The 20,000-nt window shown below is 36.8% G+C and overlaps 1 protein-coding gene across 1 annotated transcript; it reads left to right on the top strand.

Annotated features, from left to right (window-relative positions):
• Nucleotides 1-6,978: 6,978 nt before the first annotated feature.
• On the top strand, nt 6,979-10,630 carry LOC115965961 (carbonyl reductase [NADPH] 1). Its single transcript, XM_031085283.1, has 4 exons — nt 6,979-7,321; nt 7,991-8,249; nt 8,650-8,844; nt 9,708-10,630. Exons 1-4 carry the CDS (start codon nt 7,230-7,232, stop codon nt 10,101-10,103), a joined length of 942 nt encoding a protein of 313 aa, XP_030941143.1. The 5' UTR covers nt 6,979-7,229; the 3' UTR covers nt 10,104-10,630.
• The last annotated feature ends 9,370 nt before the right edge of the window (nt 10,631-20,000 follow it).

A 20,000-nucleotide genomic window follows, 5' to 3' on the forward strand; every position in this document is an offset into this window, starting at 1 on the left:
TAAAAACATGTCATATGTCCATCTAATTTATTAAATACTAAATTTATGCCTTCTGTTATTTTAATTACCTAAATATGATGGGTTATTTATTTTAGGAAATTAAAAGCATACATTTAACATTTAATAAATTAGATGGACATGTGGCATGCTTTTATTTGTGGAGTAGGAAGAGTGGGATAGAAGATTTAGACTCCTTTCTAAGTATGTACAATTGATCAAATAAGTTAAGGAAATTAAAAAGATATGATTGACTTAATCTTACAAATTACTTCAATATACATTTTACTTATAAGAAGGTTGACATGCACAAAAAAATTCAATTAGTAATTAATAGGAAAATTGATGTGATATGTTCTTATTTAGCATATTCCCTTATAAATTCTTAAGAAGATTTTGTGAGCAAATTGTGCCAATATGGAAAGTAATGATACTAATTGCATCGATACTTTCCATACAAATTATCAAAAAAAAAAAAAACTTTCTGTAAAATTTAAAAGTCAAAATCATGATAAGCAGTAGTATAATATATTTGCCTTTTTTTTAGGAACAAGATATTTGACTTTACAAAGGTAAAAATGGCAGGAGCAAGTTGAGTAATATTGCTCATTTATGGATATGTATTTAAGTTTGTTTGACATGAAAAAGGTTAAAAAAAATCTTGCTATTTAAGAAGATAATGGTGCATTAATTTTAAAAATATGTATTTATTATTGACAAATAACCAATAAATAGACAAACGTATGGCATATTTTTGTAATATATAATGTACCCGTGTGAATAGTAAATAGCAAAAAGAAAAAATAATGATTTGTTAATAATATATACCTGCAACATTACCTTTGAGAATATTAAATGGAAGATATTTGTATCCTATTATTAATTTAGGATCGGATAATATAAATGAGTTCATTCAATAATTAAATGTGTTGACATATATGACATTTGTGTGGAAAATATTTAGGTAGTCCCGCAGTATTGTTAGGTAGGTAGTCCCAGAGTATATATATTACTCCTAACATAGATTTCTTTCCTAACTTACAACATTTCAATCAATACTTTCTCCCAAAAAAAAAAAAAAAAAAAAATTCAACATTTCATCAATTCTTTGCAGACCATAATTAATTAATTTATTATTATTATTTTTTTTTTTTTGTTGAGAATACTAAGTATTAATTTATTATCACTTGAAATTTTTCTAATGCAAAACCTGTGGGGTCAAAGAATTTGACAACCCCAGCCCATCTCATACTAAGCCCAAGGCCCACGCCAAGGAGGAAGGAATGGCCGAGGACAAATAAAGAAAGCCCAAGTGGCCCAGAAACATCGCCGAGGACAATTCTGTCCTCGGCCAACCCAGATCCTAGTAGGGAAGAACGGCCCGCCATCAACGGCAGTCTCCCAGAGCGTCCCAAGAAAAAGGACAAGTACTGTAGGACAACCACGAGAGCATGGTGTAGGAACAGTTCAAGGAAAAACTGTCACATCCGCATTAAATGCCCATAACTAATGTTCTAACCGCATTAATGAGAAAATGACCCCTGAACAGTGCGGTCTTGGTTGCTGCAACTCACTGAAGGTTTGGGAAGGTGGTTGATGGGACAGGCACTCGAGTAGTGACCTGTATGATCAACAGATGGAGGGCCAAAATCGACTGGAGGGAGATATATAATGTGAGAAATCCTCCAGGAAAGGGGGGGAGAAAAGAGGAGAATACTGGAGCGATTTGCATGATCTTAAAAACCTTTGTAATCTAGCACTGAAGAAATAATAAGAACACTAACTTCCTCGGACGAAATGCCCGAGGACAGAATTTCATACTTTAGTCCATATCCTTATTATTCAATCCATTCATAACCGTGTCTAGTTGTTGTAATCCTCACTAAGACCTAGTTCTTAAACCTACTCTCTATAAATTTATTGTATTGGGCTAGTTGGGCTTGAGTCCACTCATCTAGTAGCAAAAGTGCTCAATCTCAGTCCTTACAATTGGCGCCGTCTGTGGGAAGAACTTGTGTGTTAGTAAGAGCAACAATCAAGCATGGTAGGATTAGACCCTCATCAAGCATGCTCCCATCAGCCCGAACCGGCTAGATCTTAACAACAGGATAACTTTCCTAACCCTGAGCGTGATCAAAATGAAGAAAATGGAAGGTTTCGAGAGGGAAGTGTACACACCACTCAAACCAACAAAAGCTATTCTCGTGTGGGCAGTCACGTGCTCTAGAGACAAAATAACAACCGGGCCATGCAACCAGAAGAAGTTAGGAGTCATGTATCCTAGAAACAGGATGATAAGCAGGCCATGCAGCGAGAGATAGACGATTTGAAGAGAAAGCTGCACCATGCACAACGAAGGCGATCTCATTCCAGGCCTAACATACCTTTCGATGATGAAAGTGATGATGACTATAGGCAAAGATCGAGAACTCCCTCAAGTGAGACATTTTTCTCACAAAGAAGAGCACTATCGGAGGCATAAACGTAAAAGCCCATCTCCTAGGGGCTTGGGAAATGATGCCATGAGTAGGGCATTGGATCAACTCTCCAAGTCACCTTTCACACATCACATAGAAGGGACTACACTTCCTCGACGATTCCAGCAGCCAACCTTCACCGTTTATAACAGCAAAACAGACCCCGTGGAGCATGTGAGCCAGTTTAACCAAAGGATGGCTGTCCATTCTAAAAACGAGGCACTGATATGTAAGGTTTTCCTGTCTAGCTTGGGACCAGTGGCGATGAGGTGGTTCAATGGCTTAAAGACGAATTACATAGATTCGTATAGGCAGCTAACCCAAGCTTTTGGCTCCTATTTCGTTACAAACAGTAGAGCTCCTCGGCCTTTGAGTGCTTTACTGTTGTTATCCATGCATGATGGAAAAACTCTAAAGGCCTACTCGGACAGATATTGGGAGACGTATAATGAAATAGACGACGATTTTAACGATGTCGCCATCAGCACCTTCAAAATAGTCTCCCAGCCGAGCATGACTTGAGGAAGTCTCTGACTGGCAAGCCTGCCACCAGTATGCGCCAACTGATGAATCGGATCGATAAGTATAAATGAGTGGAGGAAGACCAGTTGCAAAGTAGGGGAAAAGAGAAGGTTATCCCCCAAGAGATGAGGGATTTCAGGTCGGACCGATATAACAGCAACCGCTTAAGGAGAGATTTCGTAGGGCAATCTGGAGTAACCAACACATAGACTGTCAATACTGTATTCCGAGAACCAGTACATCGGGCATTGGAGAAAATCAAGAACGAGCCATACTTTAAGTGACCGAATAAGATAGCGGGAGAGTCCACAAGGCGCAATCAGAACTTTTATTACCAATACCACCAGGACCACGGGCATACCACGAAGAACTGCAGGAACCTCTAGAACTATCTGAACCAACTGGTTAGAGAAGGAAAGCTGAAACACCTTTTGCATCATCCCAGTAGTCACCAAGGCCAGACCCATCAGGAACCCCAGAGAGATACTGCCCTAAAGCCACCCGTAGGGACGATCAATGTAATCTTGGCCGCGCCAGGAAGAACAGGCACGCACCATTCACGGGTGTTATCTGTGGCTCGGCGGCCTGTCGAGGAATCCCAACCGGAGCCGAAGAGGGTTAGGATGAATTTTCATCCGATCTTGAGTTTTTCAGAAGAAGACAAGATCGGAACCATCCAGCCCCACGATGATGCGCTGTTGATCACTCTCAGAATCGGGGACTACGATGTGAAAAGAGCAATGGTGGATGGTGGCAGTGGGGCCGAGGTTATGTACCCCGACCTCTATAAGGGGCTGGGGTTAAAACCGGAAGATTTGATGCCCTATAACTCTCCTCTGATGAGTTTCGACGGGAAGCTTGTCATTCCAAAGGGTATGATTAGGCTACCCATCCAGACCGACCCAGAGATAGTGGAGGTGAACTTTATCGTGGTGGACACTTACTCTCCCTACACAACCATCGTCGGTAGGCCCTGGCTCCATACCTTAGGGGCTGTTGCTTTCTCATTGCATCAGAAGGTGAAATTCCCGTCAAGGGACTAAAGTCTCGAAATTTGTGGTTGCCAATCCACAACAAGGCAGTGTGTAGTGACTGCCATCTCACATCGGTTCGATGCGGAGTCCTCAGCCTCTGCTGAAAAAAATTTATAGCAATCAAAGGCCCCAGTTTCACCTTCTGGTACAGCTGCCGAGGAGGCGAAATGCGAAGATTTAGAGGAGGTGGTTATTGGTGATGACCTAGAGAAGTTCTTTCGAGTAGGGGCTCAGCTGCCTCTTCAGGAGAAGGAGGAGTTGATTGAGTTTCTCAAAAGAAATATCGATATATTTGCATGGGATACCTGCGATGCTCCAGGGATTGATCCAGCCTCCATCTGTCACCATCTTAATGTCAACCCATCCATCACTCCCAAGAAGCAGCCACCTCGTCGCCCATCAAGAGAGCACGCTGATGCGATTAGGGACGAAGTGGCGAAACTTAAGCGTGCAGGGGCTATCAAAGAGGTTTTTTACCCCAAATAGTTTGCCAACACCGTGGTGGTCAAGAAGAAAAGTGGAAAATAGCGGGTTTGTGTGGACTTCACGGACCTAAATAAAGCATACTCAAAAGACCCGTTCTCCATGCCTCGAATAGACTAGTTGGTGGATGCAATAGCAAGCCATCCTCGGATGGGCTTCTTAGATGCCTTTCAAGGCTATCATCAAATACCACTAGCCCGGGAGAATTAGGAGAAGACAGCCTTCGTGACACCAACTGGGAACTACCACTACAAGGTAATGCCGTTCGGTCTGAAGAACATAGGGTCCACTTATCAAAGGATGATGACAAGAATGTTCGAGCCGCAGTTGGGCAAGAGCATCGAAATCTATGTCGATGATATGGTGGTGAAGAGTAAAGTGGTGTCCAAGCATTTAGAAGACCTCAGCAGCACCTTTGGTGTCTTAAGGAAGCATAAGCTGCGCCTAAATGCTTCCAAATGCTCATTTGGCGTGGGATCAGGCAAGTTTTTGGGCTATATGGTTACTCATAGGGGAATTGAGGTTAACCCCGACCAAATCAAAGTTATAAATGATCTAAAACCACCGCAAAATGCCAAGGAGGTCCAAAAGCTTACTGGGATGATCACAGCCCTGAATTGATTCATTTCCAAGTCGGCGGATAGATATAGACCGTTCTATCTCTTGATCAACAAGTGAAAAGGGTTTGAGTGGTCCGAGGATTGTATTGTGGCCTTCTAGCAACTCAAGGAATACCTATCCCGACCACCTATCATGTCCAGTCCTGAGGCCGATGAAGTCCTATACGCATATATTGTTGTGGCCCCTCATGCTGTAAGCTTGATGCTAATACGGGATGACAATGGCCTTCAAAAGCCAGTCTATTACGTGAGCAAGTCGCTGCATGAAGCTGAGGTCAGATACTTACCCCTGGAAAAAGCCATACTGGCTGTGGTCCATGCTATGCGAAAGCTTCCCCATTATTTCCAAGTTCACACGGTGGTTGTTTTGACCTAACTACCCTTGAAGTCCGTACTTTGGACCGCTGATTACACTGGAAGGATTGCCATATGAAGCACAATTCTGGGAGCTTTTGACATCAAGTACATGCCTCGGACCTCCATAAAGGGCTAAGTCCTAGCTGACTTGGTGGCCGAATTTGCTGAACTACCAGTAGAAATAGTAGTAGAGGAGCGCAACATGGATGGAAAATAGGTTGGGGTAATCTCTATGCCAGGACCCCCATGTTGGAAGGTGTACGTTGATGGGGCAACGAATCAAAGGGGGTCCGGAGTAGGGTTAGTCTTGATATCTCCTAAGAAGACTACCATAGAGAAATCCCTGAGACTTGGGTTTTTGGCCACAAATAACGAAGCCGAATATGAGGCATTGTTATAAGGAATGACCATCGTGAAGAAAATGGGAGGAAAAGCAATAGAGATGTTCTCGGACTTAAGACTAGTAGTGGGCCAGGTAAAGGGAGAGTTGGAGGCCAGAGATACGAGGATGCAAGAGTACTTAAGCCAAGTCAAACGCTTGCAGTCAGACTTCGATCTTTTCAGCTTGTCACACGTCTCCAGAAGTGGAAACACTCATGCAGATTCATTGGCCACACTGGCTACCTCTTCAGCAGGGGGTCTGCCTCGAATTATTCTTGTCAAGCATCTGGATAGAGCAAATGAGGTTACAAAATGCATGGTCCATATCCATGAGGTTAGAGTGGGTCCTAGCTGGATGGACCCTATAGTGAGGTAAAGGAGGCTAGACTTGGTATCATTATTTAGGATCATCATGGTGCAGTAGTAGTGGCAATGAGCAAGAAATTGCAAGTTCCTTTGGGACCCCTTAAAGTGGAAGCGAAAGCTATGAATGAAGCGATTGTGTTTGCTTGGGACATGGGGATCCACAAGGCCATCTTTGAGGGTGATTCAAAGGTGGTTTTGAATGCCTTGAGTGGTATTTCAGCTCCTCCCATTCAAATTACTAATAACATTTTGGGTTCTTTGTTTGAGATTTACTAGTTTCACTCAGTGCAGTTTCAACATGTCCCATGGTCTAGAAATAGTCTAGCCCAATATGCTAGGGACATTCCTAATTTTATTTCTTGAATAGAGGAAACACTTTGTATTGTTGAACACCTTGTGTCTTAAGATGTAATGTTTTTATCCTTGTCTAAATGAAAGGTAGGAAAAAAAAAAAAAAACAAAGGCCAAACATTATTAATTTTCATATTTAATTTTATAAGGAAGGAATCCAAATCCTAAAATAGGCCCAAAAAAACAAAGACCCAACCCAATACCGACCTGAACATATACCCAAATAGTTGGGTCAGGTTCTCCCTGGCAAGTTACGTGAACTGAAGCCGACCCACCTGATATGAGTGGAGACTCCAAACCAAAAATTGAGAATGAATGATAATAAAGGCATGTAAAAATGATGCCGAGTTGAGCATATGCGTCCACGCGTCGTTGTGGCGTGGATGGAAGTACAGTGAATTTCTGATATACCAAAAAAGGGGGCAAAAATGAAAATGAAAATGAGATGGTGAGAAAAGGGCGGGTATTGCTATTAGAAGAGTATTGACCTAAATTATAGGGGTTGTATAATAATGACATACCATAAGACCAGGCGCACCGGTGGTGGTGTATCTCATCTCTCATCTCTCATCTCTCATCTCTCATAATCATACTCATACTCATACTCATAGATAGACATCAATCTCAACGCAGCAGCTCCGATGGGAAGCAAAGAACGAGCTAAGGAGAGAAGAGAAAAGAGAATGCAAGAAATTTCCCTTCTCAGGACCATTCCCTATTCCGATCACCAGAGGTCTTCTTTTTCTTTCTTTTCTTTTTTAAATGAATCGAATCGAATCGAATCGCAATCATTTGTCCGTTCTGTATGTTTTTGATTCATCTGTTTTGAACAATCCATATTCCTTTTCTTTTAAGTTAAGGCTGAATTAGGAAAAGCAAAACCATTTCGATTCCAAAATTGCATAACCATAAAAACAGCGTCAGCATAGCAACCTAGTCTAATGAAGAATACCAGCCGCCATTCATTTAAATTAGTGAATACAAAGAATAATATGTTCTTTTGTTGCTCTACATTTTCCCCATCCTTGTACATTTTTTTTATCATCTCAGCCTCAGCCTCGTAACTCAATGCTATTGCCTCAGTTTGCGTGCCCAAAATGAAAATCCCAATTTTTTTTTTCACTATTTCGAAACTAGGTTTCTACCCCATTAACCCTCCTGGTTGATCAGAAAGTGCAGGAAGTAGGATTGTTTTAAACTTGCAGGTCCAGGTAAACATGGTTGAAATCTTGTTCATACTTCGACTCAGTTGGTGTCCTTGGAGTGCTGCTTCTTCTTCTTCTTCTTCTTCTTCATCCAAAATTTATATTACCCACCACTTTCTAAACTATTCTTGGTAATAAATAAAGGATGGTATTCTAATTATATATATCTCTTTTGGGTGTATTTATTTTTTTTATAGGTGGTGGTCCTCAGAAACCATTGCTGTGGTAACCGGTGCTAATAGAGGAATTGGATTTGAGATCTCTAGACAGCTTGCAACGCATGGATTGACTGTCATATTGACATCAAGAGACAGTAATGTTGGGCTTGAAGCAGCTCGGGTCTTACAAGAAGGTGGTCTCAATGTTGTCTTCCATCAACTTGACGTCTTAGATCATTTATCTAGGAAACAGTTTTCTGACTGGCTACAACAAAACTATGGTGGTTTAGATATTCTGGTAAGCTCTCAATACCATAATTTTCTATCTATTGTTTAATTGATACCATAATTTTGGAACTAAGGATTGGTTATGTTGTTGTTGTTTTATTAAACATTCTTTTTTCTGTGTTATGTATATGTGTAGCTTACAAGGCCAGCTGCTCCTTTCTTTTCTTGCAATTCTTTGTAAAATGACTTTGGTTTGCATTAGATTTGCCTTTGCCAAAAGGAAAGGGACTTTAACTTTAATTGATCCTTGGCTTAAACATGTAAAATGCTACACATGAATCTTGGATAGGAACTAAAATTTAAAAGACCAGTACTAAATGGTGCAACTTTTTTTATTTCAAATTTCTCTGTCATTGTTTTTAAGATGTACTTATATGATAGCCAATATAATGCAAAAATATATTTTGCAGGTAAATAACGCAGGTGTTAATTTCAATCTTGGGTCTGATAATTCAGTCGAATATGCCCGGAAGGTTATTACGACCAATTATTTTGGCACCAAAAATATGACTGAAGCTATGATACCCATGATGAAGCCTTCTACAGCTGGTGCTCGAATTGTTAGTGTGAGCTCGCGGTTAGGTAGATTGAATGGCAGAAGAAATGTAAGTAAAAGCTCTTATTGTGCTTTACTTTCTCTCTCTCTTGGGATTGCCTGTTGGGATGGATTTCTGATCCGGAAATATAGTCTTGAAGTTATCTATCAAAAAAAAATGTAGTCTTGAAGTTGAAGATTTATATTGTAAATGTATGTTGATAAAAAATTTTCAAAAAGGCTTTTCAACCTTGTCTGATTTCCCAGATGGAAATTAAGGTCCATTAGCCTCCTATTGTGGCTATACTATGCTTGCTTCGTATATCTGTGAAGAGGTGCATATTCTATATTTTAAGTCAGATAACTTAACAAGTAAATGTAGATACATGTTATGCCATGTGATGCGGTAGATGTCTAATTGCTAGGAGATGTAACTGGCTGGATTGGGATTAGAAGTTGAAAATATCGTTTTATCTACTAATAGTGGACGTATTATCCAATCACGATCTTACTGCCACAGCTATGGCAGAATACATTGACTCTTATACCAATGGCTATGCCTAATTAAATGTAGAATACTTTTTATTCTTCTTACTCATCTCATTTTTACTCAAATAATTCTGGCATGTAAGTTTCTAGTCAGAAACTCTGTTTTCTTAGCTTATTCCTCAATAAAATTTGAATTCTTTTGAACTTCTGCTGTCCTTTTTCTGCATTTTTTTTTAAAGGGTAAGAGATACCATGTGGTAAGTGGTATGTTGTAATGCTATCTACTTGAAAAATAACAGGCTGTGTAAAAGATTAGTCTCAAGTAACTTTTCATTTGTGATGCTTGCAAGCTCCATGGTGAATTTAATTTTTTTCAAAGCTCCACATGAAACTACTTACAGTCTCCTGACTGAAGTTTTCCCCCCCTTGTGTTGAGTCTGACAGAGGATTGAAGATGTGACTTTGAGAGAAGAACTAGGCAATTTGGACTCACTCACAGAGGAACTGATTGATAGGACTGTATCTAATTTCTTACAGCAAGTAGAAGACAGCACTTGGACATCAGGTGGCTGGCCTCAAACATTTACTGACTACTCAGTATCGAAACTTGCAATTAATGCTTACACCAGGCTAATGGCAAAGGTACTCTCTGACCGGCCAGATGGTCACAAAATTTATATTAACTGCTATTGCCCGGGCTGGGTGAAGACTGCTATGACAGGTTATGCTGGGAACATTTCAGTCGAGGAAGGAGCTGATACTGGAGTATGGCTTGCCCTGCTCCCTGACCAGGCAGTAACAGGGAAATTTTTTGCAGAGAGGCGTGAAATAAACTTCTAAAGCAATTAGACCAAAGACTACTGCAGGCTTTAACATCCAGTTATATTTTTTCGTAGAGCTTGTAAAAGTTCAAAAGGCCAAAGGAAACTTTGAAACTGTTAAGGAAAAAGATGTTTGTTGCACTACATTATGCACTGAAGGAATGCCTTGTGGATTTGTTCAATGAATGAGAGCCAGCAACTGTCACTGTTGGTATGGAGATGAATATTATGAAAACCCTAATGTGTTTGATCCATAAATGGGGATTTCAAGCACTTCTGTGATACTCCTTTGGAAGTCAGAATAAGTTTATTGACGTCTTTAAGCATAACAAGGCCATTTAACTTACACGGATAGTTGCCATTTGAGGCTATATTAAGCTGTGACTTGAGAGGCTTCTCTTGGTTAATTTGTGCCTTGTATTCGCTTATTCAGGCTGCCTTTTTCATGCTTGTGGAAATTTGCAATTCCTTTGAAATTTAAGAATTCTGTTATATGTTTTCATGAGAATGCTAGTTTTTCTTGGGGGTGAGATCACCATTTCTCTTCACTGATGATAAGAGTAGGGGCAACTTCTCATCTCATGAGGCTATTTATTTATTTTCCATGGGGTGGTGCTAAGTTACAATGATAGGAGAATGGATGTGTTGATGACCGAATCAACCTGAGGGAACAAGATCCATTTCAAATGAAGAGCATCCTACTGGATATGTTTGATAAAACATTAAGATTTCATGATTGACACTGTTGACAATTAATGGGGGGATGTACTAACTACTAAATAAATATTGATTAGATTATCAAAAAAAAAAAAAAAAAAAATTTGATGACAAAATAGAAGGTTTGAAACTTAGAAAGGCACTGTCATGTATTCTCAGTGTGGTGGTCATTTCATAGGTATAAATGCTTTTAAGGTGTGGGGGGCAAGGATTGGAGTTTGAGTCTCCAAGAGGAAACTTTACATACATATACACTTAGATTAGACTAAAGTAAAAATTATATCGTGTATCAAAAAAGAAACTTAGAAAGTTACTTCATACTATAGAGAGCTATCTATGTCCGTGGGTGGCAGCACCACACCACCACATTCAGACATTCAAACGACTTGTAAAAGTTGTAACACAATCTAATAAATTTACCAAACCACTTTGTAACATAGCTGAAGGACTTGTGCGGACGAAGAAAGGCCACGGTGCACAGTTAAAGGAGTCTTGTCTTGAGAGTTGAGAGACACCTAACCCAGCATTGATGGCCTTCATCTGCATAATCTAAAATCTAGTCTAATCTATATATATATATATATATATATATATATATATATATATATATATATTGTAGGTACTTAAGAATTCTTTGCCTTTGGCCTTTTTGGCTTGATTGCTTTGCCTTGCCTTTGGCTTGAATTCTTTTGTCCCACATTGGAAAGATATATTTCATCTTTCTGCCTCACTATTTTCTTTTTCTTTTTATTTTATATTCTTTTTATTTCAGATTCTTTTTCCATGTCAGCATTATTTAAAAGAAAAACAAAAATTCTGATTTTATATGATAAATATTAGAAGATCATATATAGATACGTATAATAAGATTAATGTCACTTAGCCGGTTGCCATGAATTAAGAGTCCCATTAGGAATTGGATTTTATTGGAGTGACGTGGAAGTCTCTAAATCATGTTTGTATGCAATGCAAACTCCTTCACAGTAAAGGAGGTGCCGACTTACTCTTCTATATATGTATAAACCTATGTATGTTGCCGCAAACTATTCTTTTGTTACAAACACTTCTTTCTCAAGATATGAAAATTTCTCTTCATAGCTTTCTCTCTTTACTTTTTGTATTCTTTCTTTAATAGTAGTTTGTGTATGGTCTGTGTTTGTGTTTGTTTTTCCTTTAATAGTCTGTGTGAATATATTTCTTGGTACTAATGCAAAATCTTTAAAGATGCCTTTATATTCTATGTTTCCTTTTCGTTTGCTATTTCTTGGCTTATATTATAGATTGTAATGTATATATTTATCAAACAATTTAGTTAATTGGTTTTTACATCCTTAAACATCACCCGTTCATGAATGGAGATTCCATGCACCCGTTCATGAATGAAGATTCCATGCAATATACCACTAGGTTATTGTAGAGTGAAATTCTCTCACAACAATTTTGACATTTTGACTTTTTTTTTCCAATTTTTTTTATTCAAGGGTTTAGATTCAAAGTTACAGAAGCAACTTTCAATCCAAACCTTTCAAAAAAATTTCTATTTCATTGAATACTTTCAACCTAGCAACAATGATAACAAAAATGGTAAGAAATCCTACCTAATTATGTTGCTATTTGAGGGAGTACAAATAGACATAGATCTTGTGTGACTTCCATGTAGAACATCTCTGCTAGAGTGCTAGCATTCTTCAAAATGGGCTTCCAAATTCTGAGATGTCTGTAACATGAACGTTACTCTAAATAGGTGAGTAAACAAAGCATCATAAACAATAAACTATACGCAAAGTACATACGATATAGAAAACTAACCATGGCATCGAGATTGACCTCAATCCTAAATCCGAATCTGCCACAAACATCACTACCACTTATTTTTCACAACAAAAGTTTCAAATTGAAAGCTTTAAAGGTCTAATGGAAGAACAATTTTTTTCAATTTTTTTATTTATTATAAAAAAGAAGAAAGCGGTACCAATTTAATAGGATATATCACTACTTGTAATTTGGAAAGCAAAAAATAACAAATTATAGTTCACTAACTCATTTATCCTAAATTTTTCAAACACATGCTAACAAATAGATATTGATATAAAATATTCACTTTGTAACATAACTTAATAAGTCTCAAACACACATCTTTAATAGCTTTAAATGAATTTATCATAGTTGTACTTAAGCTATTGCTCAAGCAATAAGTGGCAGCAAATATCATCTATATATATATATAAAACCGAAGCTTTTGAAGCTTCCACATTTTTCCATGTCAGCATAACATTAAAAAGAAAATAAATATAAAATAAAAAAAATAAAAATAAAACACTACCCGACTGCCTTCTCTTTTAACACTCTGCAATTACCTTCCTCCCACACGACTGCCTTCTCTTTTGACACTCTGCAATTACCTTCCTCCCACACGAAAGCCTTCTCTTTTGACGCTCTGCCATTACCTTCCTCCCACACAAAAATAAAACACTGATTCTCTGCCATTTCCTTTCCACGGCAAGACCCAACAGATCGATCCTCTGCCTCTTCCCCGATCTGACCCAACAGACTGATCCTCTGCCTCTTCCCCGATCCGACCCAACAGACCGATCCTTTGCTTCTTCCTTTCCACAGCATGACCCAACGATACCTTCATAGACCGATCCACGGCATGACCCAACGACACCTTCACAGACCGATCCTCTGCCTCTTCCCCGATCCGACCCAACAGACCGACCCACTCTTCACCAGCCCATGGCCCAACAACTATGTCGGTCGGCAATGCAACCGACCCAGCCCGTCGAGACCAGCCCACAGGTATTATCTTATAAACCTATATTTTTTTCACGATGCTTTTTTTTTTCACGGCTATTCAATTTCTAGGTTTATTGCTATTGCCTTTCTCTTCATTCTTTTCCTCCATTCGAATTAGAGTTAAAGGTATGCTATTTGTTTTTTGTGAAAACTGAGCTACTATTTTAGTGTGGATTTCTTAACTTTTTTTTTGAATTTTAGTTATATGTTTATGTTTGTGTATGGAAACTGAGCTATTGGTCAATTTTAGTGTGGATTTCTTGACTTTTTTTTTGAATTTTAGTTATATGTTTATGTTTTTGTATGGAAACTGAGCTATTTGTTTTAATTTAGTCCTGTGTGCACCTAAATCAATGCCTATTTTCTGTCTCTAGCCTAATCCCATGGCTGCTTATCCTGGCCCGTGGCCAGTTTTAATCTATAATCTATGAAAGAACATTGCAATCCCTACTTTCCCTTCAATCTAAAGACATACAAAGACACTTATCATACAAATTAAAAAATATCCAAGGAATACCTGCCTGGAGACTTTTATCCAATGACCCTGTGACTGCTTCCTCATATGTTTTTGCACAGGTAGCACTGATAACATCATTCTTGGAAAATAGAATCTCTTTGTTGTCACCATCTATGTTGTTGTACATAATCTTAGCAATGCGTAACTTCTCAACTAGAATTGTGTTCTCCTTTGTTAAATTATTTAGCTGCACAGAACATATTGTAATTGCAAACATTGAGATGAATGTTCAGTAAGTTTGCTATAACTATTAAAATTTATTTATAAGAAAGAATAAAAAGAACTAAAAAAACTATAAAAAAGCCATTCAGGAGCCCCATGGGTTTCTCATGACAAGTGGAACCAACTCCTATTCTATACATTATCAGAAGCTACAGACTCATCATTTAAAATGGATTTAGAGGAACAAATGTGAGCAATCACATTGATAAGGTTTCTCATCCCATGACACATGGCCATTAGGATTTTCTACCATTATTTATGAAGGCTGCCATTTTCATTAGCATCCCTTTTTAGTTACAGACAGAACATAATGGAACAATTCAATGTCCATTGGAAATGCAAAAACACCCTCGCCAAATGTAGTCAGTTCAACTTTAAGTGCTGACAACAGAAAGAAAATTAATGAAATGATTATACGAGAATGTTGTACTTGCTTTTGGATGCGCTCCCTTTCAGTGGCTATTGGTCAATTTGAATTTTTTTTTTTTTGTGTTTTTTGAATTTTAGTTATATGTTTTTGTGTGTGGAAACTGAGCTATTGGTCAATTTTGAATTGTTTTTGTGTGGAAACTGAGCTATGATTTATTTTTGTTTAGTGGAGATTGAGCGAGGTGGAGTTATCAACTTGCTTCCTGATAATCAGGTTATACGTCTTTTTTTTCTTTTTCTTTTTCTTTACATTGTGTTTAAATCTGCTTTTATGCTTGGAGTTATTCATTCATGATACCTACCATGGGTTGGCCAACTTGTAGGAAAATAAGCTTGCCTTGAGAGAAACTATATTGAAATATGCACAAAACTTACACATTTATATATCTCTAGCATTCGTTAATGCAATATTTCAATTAAGAGGGTGATTGAGGAAATTGTTTCAATAAGTTATCTGCTGAATCAGCAATAAAAAAAAAAAAAATTATTTCCCTGTGCACTTTTGTTTCAGCTTGAGCATAGTATATCTGCTGCATATTTTAGGAAGAATACTTAAAACAAACAAAATAGTTTATTTTTTCTCTTTGTTATGAATTCAGTGATATGACAGCATAGAGAGAACTAATTTTTACTCAACAGTGAGTGATATTTTATGTTGATATTGCACTTGCAGTAAACAAACCAAGATATAGTTTTGTTAATATTAATTTAGACCAATTATTATGCGTTTCATAAGTTAAAAGAGAAGAGACAGAAAAGATGATTCAGGGTAGTTTTTGGGATGAATCAGAGGATTGTGACTTTTCATGTCCCTTTGACTGACTCTATTATTAAGTCTCCTGATATATATGTTTGCAATTGCCAGTCAATAATGTTTATGCCACATTCAAAACAGTAGGAGTGTGCTGTTACATAATTAGATATGCAAAAAGAATGGCTTCAATCTGTTTGACTTCTCTACTGCTTTAGGGATGTCAATGGGGTGGTTTTGGATGGGGTGGCACTAGATTGAAGAAAAGATCAGATTACATAATTGCTCTTTCTCTTTATAAAGTCAAATATTTACTTATAAAGAAAAGATCCATTGTTATCTCACCTTTAATAGACTTGAATTTAATATTAGGTATATGCAAGTACCTATCCTAGACTGTTACACAAGTTGCGATGAATCTACTAAGCAACCTTTTTTTCTTTCAAGCAGGCCACTTTTTCCGGAATGCAGTCCACTTCAACCACTGTTTCACCTCCCAAAAAGCAAAGTTGGCTTGACGAGCACAGATGTGAGGAAGCGGGAGCAATAAAACCAAAAATCTCTTTCTTGTCCTTCTACTTAAGGGGCAAAGAGAAACGCTTTTGCTACTGAGAAAGCGAACGGTCAGCACGAAGGTTCAAGACTTAGCCGAGCATTAGTGAAGCTAGATTCTCATAGCGAGGCGCTTCGAGTTAGCGAAGCGCTGTAGTAGCATCGAAGCCCTATGTGCTATAACGCTGAGCCAAGGACGCTTCGCCCTATCTATAGAAGCAGTCAACTAAGTTCTGAACGAATTAGCTCCTTGGTAATGGCTCAATCTATAGATAGATAGCCCTATGATGGGAAACTACCACGTTCTATTTTCATATTACTTTTAAATTGTGTTTGTGATGAAGAAGAACCAGACATTCATGGTGCAATGGATTTTTTCATTTTGCGTTTGTGATGAAGAAGTTGCTATATATGTCTACAGTGTAATGGGGTGGTAGAATATTGCTTATTGTAATGGGGTGTAATGGGCTTTTTTTTTTTTTTTTTTTTTTTTTTTTTTTTTTTTTTTTTTTTTTGCGTTTTGGTTTGTGATGAAAATGAAAAGTAAAATGTTCTTTGTTATCAGGAATTGATCTTTTGTCCTTTGTTATTTTTAAGCATAAAAATACACCGGTATAGCAATTGATCTTTTTTTGTGCAACTCCCAAAAAAAAAAAAAACGCAAGTAGTACCAAATACCAATCCTTATTAAATTGAAACATAGAGGAATTAAACTCTTATATTTAGTTATTTGAGGATTTCTTTTAGTATAGCGTTAACTGTTTGTCTATATACATTTAATTTCTAAATATTGTATTATTCTCTTTACATTTAAAAAACTCATAAGACTCAATTTCAATTGTAACTTATCATGTTTAAATAATTTATTTTGAATTTTAAGTAATTAATATTTGCATTGGTATGTTGTTGAGATTCAATAGTTGTGTCTTTAAAATCAAGAGGAATTGAAAAACAATATCTAAACTTCAACGTTTTTTAAATATAATGAATGCATTGAATATTTAGTGGAAGACATCAAATAAATGAAATTGAAAAATAAAAATGTGCTACTAGAGAATCGATGCTGAATTTCAATAGCTAATGTTATATCATTTGGAAAAAATTGGTAGCTTTTCCGTGCATCGCACGGGTTAGCGACTAGTTCCATAAAAAACTATTCTCTTCTTGTCTAATAATGTTTAGGAGGGTTGTTGCCTTGAATTCAACTAAATTCTCTCAATTCCATCAGTTACAGCACAGACCATGTTGGCATGAAAAGAAACAAAAAATAATCCGAACAACAATAGAGGACTTTCACATAACAAACATAAATTTTTTACCAAGCATAAATCAACTGCACTCAATTTTCATAGTACGAAATGTAAATATTTTGTACTCTAAATGACACAATAGATTTTGCACAGTGACCTTGCCTAATTGTATCAAAATATGCCCCAAAGATCCAAAAGCCAAGACAATATTTAAATTTAAAACTTTCACCCTTGACCATAACACGCTTGCCTTATAAATCAATTTGCTTTATTCAAATGAAAATCCCAAGTAAACATAAAGCACAATCTTGTAGTCGTTTGATTTAGAAAGCATTTATTCTATTGCAATGATCATTATAACTTATTCAATAGATTTTAACACCTTTAAATTTAAAGCAACAAAATTAAACTACAATTAATTTGCATTTGTCAAATGACTACACTACAACATTCAAGCTTCAACTAAAGAACGGTGATCATGGATAAACCATCTAAAACTAAGAAACAAAGCAAAAACCATTAAAAAAAAACTAAAACTAAAACACATAGGTTTGCCACCATACCCTAACCCAAATTCCTTTATCAACACAAAATCCTCCAATCTAAGCATGCTCACCATCAAAGATTCCCACACATTTGAGGGAGACTATCAAACCAACACCAAAAAACCCTTTCAATTATATCTTCACCTTTCAATTAACCCAAAATAAAAAAACCTAAATAAAATTTAACACAAATTTTTGTTGTTAACATCTTCTGTCAGTAGGTCTCCATGGCAATATAAAATCTCTCAATATTAATATGTTGACAAACTATGGAAAATATATTGAAACCATTATCAATAATAGTTGTTTCACTTTGTAAACAGTTGACATACACTCAAGTTAGCTTGATCTCATGGCTTCCATCATAAACTATAATAACCACTACTTGCTGGAAAAAAACAAAAAAAACAAAAAAAAAAAAAACCACGGTTTAAAGCCCCTTTTTTTTAAATATTGCTTAAAGATTTTTAAATTTCAAAAGTCGTGTTTCCCCCAACTACCCAACACTATCATTACATCCCACGAGGAATTCCATTAAGTTAAAGACATATTTTTGCAATCCTACCAAGAAAATTAAAATGCTCCTTGTCAGCAGAACAATTAACAACAATAAGAATCCAAGTTTCAACCAACAGAAACTTTAGGAAACTTGCATCAAATACCAATAGGTGTATTATTCTAACAAAAAGTCACATATTCGAGTCCAAAAATTTATTATAGCAGTCAATAGCAACCCAAAGATAAGAAAAGAGACACACCTATTAAATTGGGCTATAATGAAACAGAATAACATAACAAAGAGACACACCTATAGCCGTCAGTATTAACAATGAAACAGAATAAAAACTCTAAAATCCCAGATGAGGGAGTTTGATGAGTCTGTCTTACTGCGTTTGCGCTTAAGAGGGAGAGTGTTTTTTCTTCTTTTTTTATCGGGTTTTGGTTTTGGGGAGAAGGAAATTTTCTGTTTTTTAGGCTTTGAGCTATTTTTTTGGCTGAAATTTTTGGGTTTTTATGGAGACTAAGCAATTGGATTAATCAATGAACATATAGAAGATACCTAATCGGAGGGATTGGATTGGGGAAAGTGTGAATATATAGAAGATCTAGACGTAATGGCCTTCTACGTTGAAATGCCTTCTTACTTCAATCTTTCTATTTTTTTTTTTCAATTCTTAAATTCAATTTTATACTTCCTGTATAATTAAACTGCAAATCTGGAATTATTGTTTAATTACTCTTAATTTTTGGGTAAATTTTAATAATTTTTTGATCTCTTACACAAAATGCACTAAAAAATTAAACATGTGACTCTGGACTTACTAAACTTAGGAAGGCACTTCCCAAATCCAACTCCCATAATACATCCTAACATATATTTAGATCCAGACAACATGAAATAATTACTTCTTTGGATTCCTTAAAAACATTCCACGTCAATACTATATTAAAAATAAATAAATAAAAACTTTTCTAAGACTTAAAAAATAAAAAATAAAATTTAAAAAAAAAAACCCAAAAATTTCAGCCAAAAAAATAGCTCAAAGCCTAAAAAAAAGAAAATTTCCTTCTCCCCAAAACCAAAACCCGATAAAAAAAGAAGAAAAAACACTCTTCCTCTTAAGTGCAAAGGCAGTAACATAGACTCATCAAACTCCCTCTCTTCTTCTTCACGCAGTCCCATCTCCATCTTCAAACACACAATTTCCTCCATGCCTCTCTCTACATACACGTTCCCCTGCCTCCAATCTTCAAACCCCAAAACTATCGTCCATGGGTGCCAACCACCCACTCCTTTAGTGGCAGAAAGTTTTTGATTTTGAGACTTTACCATTAGACTAGATTCTCTTCGCAAACATTACCGGTAAGTTTTTTATTTTGTTCTATAATTTGGGTTGTTAAATATGATTTAGGGTTTCGTTTTTGGTTGTTAAATATGATTTAGGGTTTTATTAATTTCAATTATTGGCCACGAGAAAATCCATCTGGGATTTTAGAGTTGTTATTCTGTTTCATTGTTAATACTGACGGCTACAGGTGTGTCTCTTTGTTAATAACTTTGTTATGTTATTCTATTTCATTATAGCCTAATTTAATAGGTGTGTCTCTTTTCTTATCTTTGGGTTGCTATTGACGG

Source organism: Quercus lobata, chromosome 10, assembly GCF_001633185.2.
Source record: "Quercus lobata isolate SW786 chromosome 10, ValleyOak3.0 Primary Assembly, whole genome shotgun sequence".
Taxonomy (NCBI): domain Eukaryota; kingdom Viridiplantae; phylum Streptophyta; class Magnoliopsida; order Fagales; family Fagaceae; genus Quercus; species Quercus lobata.

Bases quoted from the DNA above. Each gene is read 5' to 3' on its own strand.
- LOC115965961 (XM_031085283.1), top strand. From the start codon at position 7,230: ATGGGAAGCAAAGAACGAGCTAAGGAGAGAAGAGAAAAGAGAATGCAA. The intron at 8,250-8,649 runs GTAAGCTCTCAA...TATATTTTGCAG, and splicing joins ATGGTGGTTTAGATATTCTG to GTAAATAACGCAGGTGTTAA. The intron at 8,845-9,707 runs GTAAGTAAAAGC...TGAGTCTGACAG, and splicing joins GATTGAATGGCAGAAGAAAT to AGGATTGAAGATGTGACTTT.